This window comes from Fonsecaea nubica (genome assembly GCF_001646965.1).
Source record: "Fonsecaea nubica strain CBS 269.64 chromosome Unknown Scaff67, whole genome shotgun sequence".
In the NCBI taxonomy this organism is placed as follows: domain Eukaryota; kingdom Fungi; phylum Ascomycota; class Eurotiomycetes; order Chaetothyriales; family Herpotrichiellaceae; genus Fonsecaea; species Fonsecaea nubica.
In genome coordinates this window covers 64,086-75,383 of record NW_019173740.1, presented here as the reverse complement: position 1 = coordinate 75,383, position 11,298 = coordinate 64,086, and the positions used below count along the sequence as shown (strand labels likewise).

Genomic DNA, 11,298 nt, shown 5'->3' with positions numbered 1-11,298 from the left:
CCGCCCAGTCAAACGCCCCCAATAAACGGCCACTCAGGCAAATGGGCCCCCCTATCCTTCCCCTTAGGTTACAAGTAAACAGCCATCCCGGCAATCTCTCCCCCAAACTCGCCTCGCCCACTAATCAGAGAAAGGCGCGGCGACAAGTGGTTAAAGAGCTTAGGGCTCTTGAGATGCACATTTCTCCCCCCCATCGTCAGGTGTGGCTTTTGGGCATCCACCCGTGCATGATTCCCGACACTTTTCTGGGTACGCCCCATGAGGTCCGTGTCCGCCGTGATGGATGGTTCATCGGGGGTGGATTCTTCCCAGAGTGGCTCTACGCCAGACTTGTACTGAGTACGAGTAGTCATCCGCCACTACCGCCGATTAATGCATTGACCCATTGTGCCATCCTCCTCTCTCTTTCCTCCTCAAGGCTCAAGCCCTTCCCTCACACCTGATCCCTCGCTTGCGTCTGCGGCCGGTGACTGGGTGAACTGGTGACTGGCAACCCGCGGTACAACAGCACCCTTCTCCCGACTGGTGTTTGAGACACTGTGTGTGCGCTGCTGCCCGCTCCGTCTATCCCATCTAAAGTAATTGTCCCAAGTCAACTAGCAACTAGCAACCCACGACTTTTTGCTGTGAGCATTAGAGAACCAACCGTCCAAGCTTTGTCACCTTTACCACCTTTTTGCTCATCTCGCGCTTCGAAGCAATCTACTCGGCCTCTTTCTCGTCGCACCTTCGATCGGACAATACATGCGGCAAGCATGTTGTGCACACCACCGCTCAAACTACTGGCGTTTTGTCTTGCCTTCCCAGGCTAAACCGTACTTCGTCTCTCCCACCGGCCGCATCGACAACCTACCGGTTCCCCTCCATCCGAACATACTCGCCGAGGGTAGTTCTAGGCCTCTTAGAACAGGGCGAACAAGAGAAGGAGAAAATCAATCATGGACGGGTTCTCGAGCTTCTTCGGCCAGCCATACTCCGGGACGGATCCACAGGAGACCATGGACGGCTACACGCAGGATGACAGTATGGGTGGCATGGATCCCAGTGGCATGGACGCCTCAGCTTTGGGCCAGGCGCAAACCCTGGAGCAGATCATCATTCAAAATCATGATGAATTGATGCGTCGAAGAAACACATATCAGTCCCAGTATCGACAAGGCTCGCACGATCATGGCCGCAGAGCGTCGATGCTCGAGTTTTCTTCCGCCATAGACAGTGACTTGGCCAATTTTCAATTCGATCCGAACCCCAACGAACCCAGCATGTCCATGGGCCCGCCCAATGTCATGTCGATGCCGAAAGCCCTCGATCCACGAAGAGTCCGTTCTAGGGAGGATCTGTCCCTGAATACCCGTTTCTCCCAAATGAATACCAATTTTGACCAGATGCCGGCTGTCAACAGCTTCTCTCCTGTGATGGTTCCGAGCACCTCCGTTCCTCTCGAAACATCTGCCGCCTACATTGCGCCGGGTATGGACATGGCAATGGATTTTGACAGTCTAGCTGGAGGCACAAGTGCTCCAGGCATGCAATCAGGCCCAATGCAAGAGGCTCTCTTCTCAGCCTCACCAATTGAACAAGGCTTTTCAATCTCTTATCAACCCGTCAGCCATGATCCAGGCGGTGGCTCCATGAGCCCAGCCGTTCCCAACCCGATGGCAGCAATGGCTCAAGGCATGACCTCCATGCACGAACCTTTCCCGGGCCCATCTCATCATCACCGACGGCAAACCTCCATTGCACCCATGATACCGAGCTCTCTCTCCACCATGGCTTCTCCGATACATATACAGGATCACGCAAACAGAAGACACTCTATAGATAATCAGTTAGGCTTTCCAGCGAAAGGTACTGTGACGCTGTAAGGGCAAATTTGATGGTTGAATGCTGACGCGATCTGATAGATGCTAATCAAACTCTGAGGGCAATGAACCCTCCGGCTCTGCCACATATGCCGCCGGTACCAGGTGGGCCGTTGCAACATCCCAAATATCCCAATGCCTATTCCTCTAGCGGGTTCGACATGCTAGGAGTTCTTGTGAGTCCCTACTCAAATTGTTGTCCTAGACCCCGTTAATCTTTGCCATAGATGCGCGTTGCGACTAGAGCACGACCCGAAATCAATATTGGCCCCGTTGATTTATCCTGTGCCTTTGTCGTTTGTGATATTGAGAAATACGATCTGCCAATAGTTTATTGTTCAGAAATGTTTGAACGACTGACAGGCTATACGAAACACGAAGTCCTCGGTCGAAATTGTCGCTTCCTCCAGTCGCCAGATGGCAGAGTGCAGTCGGGACTCAAGCGAAAATATGTAGACAACAACTCGGTCCTCTATCTCAAGAACCAAATTTCCAAAAGGGCGGAAGCGCAACTGAGTCTGATCAATTATCGGAAAGGCGGGCAGCCGTTCATGAACCTCTTGACCATGATTCCGATTCAATTTGATTCTGAAGATTATAAGTTTTACGTGGGTTTTCAAGTCGACCTTGTCGAGCAACCAAATTCGGTATCCGGAAAGAATCCAGGTACGGCATTCTTCCACGCATAACCAAAGAAGACAAAAGGAAAAGAGGCTAATATTTTCAACAGATGGTACTTATGAGATCAACTACAACCGAAGCTCGCTGCCAGCCTATCATCTACCTGCTCCTCCTGATCCAAGTCAAACGCTGCAAGACATAGGCCAGACAATCTCCCCGGACGAGGTGTCCAAGCTCTTGTCCACTCTTGGGCGTGGTGACTTGGAAGTGTCAAAACGCGTCCGGGACAAGGTGCTACTGGAATACAACGATGATGTTTTGCATGTCCTCTCACTGAAGGGACTGTTCCTCTACATATCTCCCGCAAGCCGAAGAGTCCTAGAGTACGATCCCGCTGAGCTTGTTGGCGTAAACTTATCCTCGATATGTCATCCGAGCGACATAATCGCAGTTACCAGAGAGTTGAAAGACACGCCGCCTGGAGAGCCGATGAGCGTGATTTACCGGGTCCGCAGGAAGTTCAGCGGGTACACCTGGTTTGAGGCGCACGGCACTCTCTACGTTGAGCAGGGAAAGGGCAGGAAGTTCATGATTCTTTCGGGACGAGAGCGACCAGTCTATGCCTTGGATCGGGCTGACCTCTTGACGGATGGCAACCTTGGCGAGAGTGAGCTGTGGTCCAAGATGTCGACGGCGGGAATGTTCTTGCATGTGTCCTCCTCTTCTCGAGTCATGCTGGACCGACTCCCTGAAGACCTTGTCGGGACCAGTTTGCAGGCGTTGATGAGACCAGACTCGAAAAAGGAATTCCTACGTTTGCTTGAAGTCGCAAGAACAGGCGAGAAAGTGACCTTCAGACATGACCTCCAGAATCGACGAGGCCAGGTTCTGCACGCGCAAACGACAATCTATCCCGGTGATGCTCGGTTAGGCACCAAACCCACCTTTTTGCTTGCGCAGACCCGCCTGCTGAAGATGACGCGTGCTGCACTCCTGAACCAGAGGTCAGTGTCAGCAACATCGTCGAGAACAGACCGGGCATCGGCAGGGTCTGCAACCCCAACGTCACGTCCGTCAGTCCGATCGTCTAGCAATACCCTAGATGGATCTAGCAGGAATTCTGTCGAACACCCCGGCTCTCTACAATCAACAGTCACTCTCCCATTGAGTCTAGGCAACCAAGACGAGGCGCTGGCCTCGGAGGACAACATCTTTGACGAACTGAAAACCACCCGAAGCTCCAGTTGGCAGTACGAACTTAGGAAGATTCGGAATGAAAATCGGACATTGGCTGAAGCCCTACAAGCACTGCTAAGTCGCAAAAAGAAGCGCAAGAGGAGAAAGGGGCTCGGCCAGGTTGAAAAGGATTGTGCCAACTGTCACACGCGAGTTACACCGGAATGGAGACGGGGTCCAAGCGGCAACCGTGATCTGTGCAACAGCTGTGGTCTCCGATGGGCCAAACAGGTACGTGATCTTTGCGCTTGCTGTGCAGAGGCGTGATCAGAAAGGTAGATGCAACTGACACTTTTTCTGAATTCAGAACGGACGAGTATCACCTCGCAAACCTTCGGGTCAAAGTGACAAAAGCTCCAAATCTCCGGCCCAGACTAGGCCGACCACCAAGCCGGAGGCTCAGAATGGTGGAGGCTCCGAGACAATCAATGGCGGCCATACCCAATCGATCGGGACCTCATCCGGTACGCCCAAGCGGGAAGAGAATGCAGATGAATGGAAAGGACAGATGCCTCCGAAAATTGAAGAAGGCGATGAACCTCCACATCCGAGTATTCTGCCGACATGACCATGAACCAGAGGTCGTCGACGGTCAACCTTGCCTCGCCCTTTTCATATTTCCAAAGAAACAACTGCCGAGACTGTCGAATCGAGGATTGGAGTTGGTATCACGAAAAGAGCTATCGCGGAGTTGGGGCTCTATATTCCCGTTGTTAATTATCCACGGACTTTCACGCTTTGACGAACGCAATTCCGTGGACCAAAGAGTCTCAAGCAGGGGCTACGAATCGGTCCGTCCGACACAGATTCAAATATACTCACCATGCTTGGCAGTTGGGACTTTTAGTTGAGTTGAGACCATCTGGGCGCTTATGTCTTATGTCACCTTCGGTTCGAAATCTTGTCACTATCATACCCCGGTCAGTTCACAACAGGAAGGAATAAATGAATAACATGCGTTGAATCAATGTTGCGAGCCTAAGTTTGGGCTGGGACCTCGGACTGCTACGAAGTTTCACGATGATGCAAATGCTCGGTCAGGCGTTGGGCGCTAAGACTTATATATAATATGGGAATTGCCGTGCAAAGATGATTGCTCATTTGATGGAGCGGGAACGGGGACGGGATGCAGGGTCGATCAGGCTCTGGTGGAGATGAAAGATGAACAGCGACGGACGGACAGGCTTGACCTTGACCTTGTCAGTGAAAGGTGCATGCATGTATGCATTGCCACAGACATTCCACATGCCATCGGTATTCGTTGGGCAAAAGGGAGAAAAGGGGAGGAAGCCATGTGCAAACCCCCTAAGGGGGGCTGGTTTTTTGGCCGGACAAGCAAAACGGGTTGTTCATCCCGAGTTCTCGGTAAACGAAAACGAGATGTGACGACTCTTCATCAAGGTTCTTCTTCTTGTTTTGTCATGCATGCATGATACATGATACACGATATGATCGATACACGACACACGACGCGCAACGTCCGCTATGCTGCTTCAATATACTGCTATGTTGCCACGCTGCCTATCCATTGTATATAAATCAGATATATCTCCGCCTCCCTTCCTCCGCTGGTTTTTTTTAAACCTTCTTCTCGTCCCAGACGAATCTGATCAGGTAGGTAGGTAGCTAGGACATGGACAATGTATGACTTTACCAATAGATATGTAGATATCTAGGGAGACCCAAGAGGGTACAAAAACAAAAGCAAAAGCCCAGCGTCGTGTCGTGTCGTGTATATCTACACTGCAGAGGTTAGGTTTGCGAAGGAAAGAAGTAATGTAATGACCCTTCTCCGGCCCCTTGGCCCCTCTCCCTCACTGCGCATGTGTTTTCGGTGTGGGTGGGTGGGTACATCTTATACATATATGTATGTGGTGCGCGCAGAAAGGGGGAGAGAGTGTTGGGACCGTGACAATGGTCGTTGGGTAAGAGGTTTGCTTCCTAGAGTCGGGGGGCTTGATGGTCCAAGTACGACGGGCGATGGAAAACGCAGTCCCAGGGCAACGGACACGGACACGGGAGAAAAGAAAAAAGACTGGACAGAAATCAAACTATATGAAATTGACAGACGACAATATGAAAAAAACACAGCAAGACAGAAACAAAAATGCATCGGGAGATTTGGCTGTGCTGTCAATCCATGCCCCTCCACTCCCATGCATTCTTACCATCTCTATACTCGATGCCAAACGGTCCGCTGGCTCGACGAACCGTCCCGGCTGCTTTGCAGTGGCAGGGGATCCGAGTCCAGAACCCAGAACGAGTCCCGGCGACGCAGCTGCACTTGCTCCGCTGAAGCCTGGGCGATGATCGAGCTCACTTTGTTCGAATCGGGACCCGGGATGGTGTTTGCAAACGAAAAGGTCGTGCCGGGCGGAGGTGTCAGACCTCCTGGTGGAGTGCTGTGGCCTTGCTGCAACTCGACTGGGGAACTGTACCGGAAAAGAAGAGGGAGGGTCGACTCCTTCCATACTGGCATGTGGTTGCGGTGTGTGGAGAACATGGTCAGGAACAGCCCGGTCAGCCCGAGCACGACAAGCGCCAGGGGATAGCTGATCCATGGCCAGCGGACCACTATCACCGCCTGGTTGTGCAGAGTCGTCCCAGTGGCCACGGTTTCTTGTAGCTGCTGGAAACGACCCGTCACTGCCCGCCCAACACTATCCGCGACGTCGCTGAAATTGCCGTTGCCGTCGATCGCCTGCTGACCCGCAGAGCTCCACGGCCCCGAGTTCTGGTCGAAGCCCGTCGAGGAGAAATTGTAAATGTCCCCTTGTTGAGCAGGGTCCGAGTACCAGTACCCGCCGTAACTGTAAGTGGTATTTCCCTCGAGCGCTATCCGGAGGGCTTGAACAAGCAAGAATGCTCGACCTTGAGAATCATCGTTGCCGGAGTCATAGACGAAATAACTCGTATCGTTCACTTCTGCCTCCCAGCCAGTCAAAATGCGCCCATCGGGTTGGTTCTGACTAATGATAATGGTGCCGTAATCTGTGGTTGTCGCATGTGAGATGGTCGTGCCGGAGCGGACCGCAGTGTCCATAGTACGGACACACGGTGTAAACGCACATTCCGTGGCGGATTGGACGACCAGTTGGTCGAAGGAGGAGGTTGTGTTGATGTCGAGATAGCCCATGGCAAACAGAGGAGAAGAGATACCAGCATATGATTTATTGTCCCAGCTCTTACCCCAGTGGCTGTCCGGCGTAGGGTCAATATTCAGTGGCCACACCACGCGGCGTGGATAGGTGACAAACCACTGCACGCTGCTCGCCAAAGACAGGTCAAGAGTTACCGAGACGTTGACGGGATTTCCGTGCGGGAAGGAGTAAGTTGGTGTCCAGGTGGTGGAGGAAGACGTCCGATTGCTCTGAGAGAACTCCTCGAAATGGGAGGTCAAGTTGATGTTGTACCCGTCTCCCCCGAGTTTGACTTTGCTGGTCATGTCTGTACACATGGTGCACAATGCAAGAGTGTTGTACACTGGCCATGTGCAATTTCCACTGGGGCAAACAGGATTCGGTATGGCACCTGATGCCCCTCCAAACGCTCCGATCAAAGCTTTCAATGACAGGCCTGAACCACCTAGATTTCCAATCACCGATTCATTGTACGAGGTCGGGGTGCGGATCAAGGCAGGTTGCGATGGGACAGGGCTGTCGCGCACTACAGTGTTCAGAACTTGCTGCAGAAATGGCTCGAAGCCGAGAGCCAGGACGGTGACCAATGCGGCGACTAGTGCTTGAAGACTGCCTCGACGACTGAGAATGAGGAGAGTTGAACCATAAGGGCCACGGCTGGCTTCCTCGAAAGCGTCGACGGTGTTGAGTGGCCGTGGTTTTCCGATGAACCACAGCCATTTCTCCTGTCGAATGGCCGAAGCTAGTACTGCCAGTAGGGCAGCCTTTGCAAAGCCCGCAAGAAGGGATATTATTGCGTTAATCTGGCAATAAGCATTAGAATCTCTCAACCTTTGACAAGCGCCCGAGGACTCACCGTCAATCCCTCTGGGAGATCTGGAACAGCGCGGTTGTCGTATACAAGGAGAATGGCAACAATGGCAATCAGGATGCAGATACACAGCAACGCCGCTGACAATTCCCACAACCAGTTGTCCAAGCTCATCCGGGTCCACCATGATGGGGGTTTTGCGGAGCCTTTTGAGGGGGTTATGTCAGATATCAGTCGGCTCTGCGTGCTGGACTGGCTGCTGAGAATTGCTTCCATTTCAACGTCGCGGAGTCGGTCGTAAACAGGTCACATTCCTTATTCCAAGGGCGAACAGTGGTGACCCATACTTGATGGTATATATCGACTGGCCTGAATCCTAAGGCCTTCGAATAGCACCATCTGCACCATCCCGGCACGGGGGCAAATTCACAGAACACGCTCATCAACAACATCAGCCACACAATGGCGAGTCTCGCTTCTTGGTAACGGTGGGGGCGCTTTAGTTGGGAGGGTGGTCCTGAACTGCGAGCACAACCAGCGGTGCGTAGGAGAAATGACGAGGCCTTAACAGAGTGTGCGTGCGAGATGTTTCCTTTCATTGTGTACAGGCACCGACGAAAAGAGTCTGGGGGTGGCTATATTTGTCGTCCTCGTGCGGCCGCTGCGGAGGCCTGAAGCCTGAGCGCAAGAGGCGGCCTGATCAACATGTGTGGGCTTACATAACGCACGAGGCTGAGGGGGGCTGTACGGCGATCTCGGGAGGGAGGAAGGGAGGAGTCATCGGGCGCCATTCACGGACGAGAGAGAATTGGGTGGCATGCGTGCGTGTGTGTGTGCGAGCGATGGCTGGAGAAGTTTGTTAGGGCAAGGAAGCGAGAAAGCGAGAAGGCGAGAAAGGTGAGGGGATCGGCTCTGGGAGAACAAGAATGATCGACAGTGGTTACTTCACACCTTTGGTGCCCAACTGGCTGCCCTGAACTTGTAAGGGCCCTCGGGGGCTCTAGAGGGTTCCTTAGTTACCTTCTTAGCTAGCTTCTGGTGCTTCTGGTGCTTGCTAGGCTTTCTAGGCACCCGTAGGCTAAATGCTAGGCGTGGTGGCTTCCCTATTCCCCGGCCCATTGATTGCCCATTGGCTACTCCCCCTAGTCCCACACTTCCTTTGGCCTCTTTCCTAACGGCCGTTCCGCCCAGTCGGTGTTTCAATCATCTCCCCCCTTCTTCGTCCCTCTTGCATCCCCGGCAAGCTTTCGTCCCTCCTCGAACTTTTTTGTCCCTTTTCCCCTGCCCATGTAACTCTCCCATCTCGCTTGAAAGCATCACTTCTGCCCGGTCCAAACCACCCGCCTCGTTGATGCTGACACTGCGGGAGATCATGATGGAAAACAGACCATCATTTCATCACCTCGACTGACTCGATACCTGATCAACGTCCTTCTGGTACCCAATCGACCGAGTCTTGAACTGGAGAGGCTCTAGTCCTGTCCCACAATTGGACGCCGTCACCCAATGCTCGGAGTCGAATGGAGTAGGGACGTACCGGAAAAGAACCAGAGAGAGTGTGGGTGGGTGGGTGTGTGGGTATGTGGGCGCGTGTGGCTGCCAGGCTTCACCAAACCCCCCCTGGTCGCAAATCCAGCCTTCCCGAACCTCGTCTCTCACACTTCCTGCTTCAACACTTCCAACCATACATTTCTATCCTCACAGTTCCCCTCTCCTAAATCACACGTCCCAAGACCTTTGTCACTTCCGATAGACACAATACCTGACGCCTCTTATATCATCCAGTGCGACCTTGTCCCTAGCCATCGTGGTCAAATTCGTCAATATCAACATCCCACGATCCATCCTCGCAGCGGCCTCCTGCACCTTTGCGCCCACTCCATCCCACTGCTAGTAGCACCTGCCTGCACCCCTCGACCTCTTCAGTCCAGCATTAAATTGCTTCCCACTTCACTTCCGACTATTGCAGACTCTCGACGTGCTGGTCCCGAGTTCTTGCGATACACCTGCGAATCCTCTCTCAACCTCCTGAACCCTCTGGCCGTGTTTGCGGCAGCGCTCTCCCCCCTTTTAACACCAATAAAGAAAGCCTCTCAGTACAGAACCAAATCGCAGGGATAGAGGCGCATATAGACCTCGGACTTGTTTACAGATCGCGTCCGTGCGCAATCCCCTTTACTTTCGGATTGTCTCTCGGCCATAATAAAGCTTGCCCCCAGCATCTGCGGGACTCTGTCTCTTTTGCGAGAGAACAATCCCGTCAACTATAGTCTCAGGGCCTCTTATACGAGCTTTACAATTCTTTCCACTCCAAGAGGGGTACTCTTTCAGTGATTCCCCAGTTCAAATACTCCACCATGGCGGACAAGATTTCCATCACCATATGCGGCGATGGAGGTTGTGGTATGTTTCCTTATCTTCTTCGTGCCGATGGCGAAAGTGATATGTTCCACTGATGCTTTCCCTTTTGCAGGTAAATCGTCTATTACATTGCGCCTGGTCCGATCGCAATGGACTTCCGAGTACGTGCCCCCCTCGTTCTCCAAGCCGGAAAGGATACTCCTGCTAACTCTGTGCAGATATGATCCGACTATCGAGGACTCGTACTCGGTGACTCGAACAGTGGACGGCTTAAACTACTATCTCTCACTCACTGACACAGCCGGTCAAGAAGAATATCGGAGTTTGTGGGCTGCCTCCAACCTCCAGTCTGACGCTTTTCTTCTGGTTTATGATATCACCAATGCCGCCTCTCTCGATGGGCTGTCGTGGTTCCTCGACATGATTGACATTGAAGCTGAGAACAGAGTGGAGGAGAATGCCCGTTTACTCCGCGAGAAGGGTGCCAAGGTCCGCGGCAGGAGGGAGGATGGATGGAAATTCCCTCCAATCAAGATTGTCGCCGGCAACAAATGTGATCTTAAAGATGCCAGAGTCGTCAGCAGCAAGGTCGGCTGGGAATGGGCCAAGAGCAGAAACTGTGGCTTCATGGAAACAAGCGCCCGAGAGATGGTTAACATCGAGGAGACCTTTGCCCGTAAGTCGAGGCTGCTCTTCCGCTCATCAACAGCTAGTGCTAATATCAATGCACAGTCATCGTGCGCAGAGTGGTTGAGGCAAGAAGACAACACGGTGCAGGTGCCGGCTCACTGGCCCATCAAGTCCCATTTGCCTCCAAGGGCCATACTCCTAACGTCAGTGGTGCTGGAGCATCTTATCAGATGCCAGGCTCTATGCAACCAGCCCGACAACCATCCCTGCCCAATCCTCTACCACCGACGGAGAAATCAGGATTCGACGATGACAACGTTAACGTTCCTTGGTGGAAGAAAATATTCTGCTGCCGAGGTTGACTGTTGAGTTGAGATACCATGAGAAACTTCGGGCTTGTACAACAAGGCGGCCACCTCATCTATATGGCTTGTGTTGGGGTTGTAAAATTACATTAAAGGGGGCTTTCTCACCACACTTTTTAGTGGTTGGACTCTTCTAGCAGAGGGAGGGTCTACCACATATATCGACTCAGCGAACGATCTGAGGCAAGACACCATCGCCAGTCAGCAGCGAGCATTGGGGTTTGCTCCCAGTATTCCCAGCCATGACAGTGATAGTCACCGCTGGGAGACCG

General features: G+C 52.7%; 3 protein-coding genes across 3 annotated transcripts; 2 read left to right on the top strand and 1 right to left on the bottom strand.

The window, feature by feature from the left end:
- Positions 1-938: 938 nt before the first annotated feature.
- Positions 939-4,287, top strand: AYO20_08458 (hypothetical protein; the record flags this gene model as incomplete). The annotated part of the gene is made up of 5 exons (XM_022646735.1): positions 939-1,848; positions 1,905-2,038; positions 2,090-2,528; positions 2,593-3,950; positions 4,027-4,287. The coding sequence occupies 5 exons, from the start codon at positions 939-941 to the stop codon at positions 4,285-4,287; spliced, it is 3,102 nt and encodes a 1,033-aa protein (XP_022497283.1).
- A 1,605-nt stretch (positions 4,288-5,892) lies between these two features.
- Positions 5,893-7,946, bottom strand: AYO20_08457 (hypothetical protein; the record flags this gene model as incomplete). Its single annotated transcript, XM_022646734.1, has 2 exons — positions 5,893-7,662; positions 7,716-7,946. The coding sequence occupies 2 exons, from the start codon at positions 7,944-7,946 to the stop codon at positions 5,893-5,895; spliced, it is 2,001 nt and encodes a 666-aa protein (XP_022497282.1).
- Positions 7,947-10,027: 2,081 nt separating this feature from the next.
- On the top strand, positions 10,028-11,023 carry AYO20_08456 (hypothetical protein; the record flags this gene model as incomplete). The annotated part of the gene is made up of 4 exons (XM_022646733.1): positions 10,028-10,073; positions 10,144-10,192; positions 10,250-10,707; positions 10,764-11,023. 4 exons carry the CDS (start codon positions 10,028-10,030, stop codon positions 11,021-11,023), a joined length of 813 nt encoding a protein of 270 aa, XP_022497281.1.
- Between the last annotated feature and the right edge of the window lie 275 nt (positions 11,024-11,298).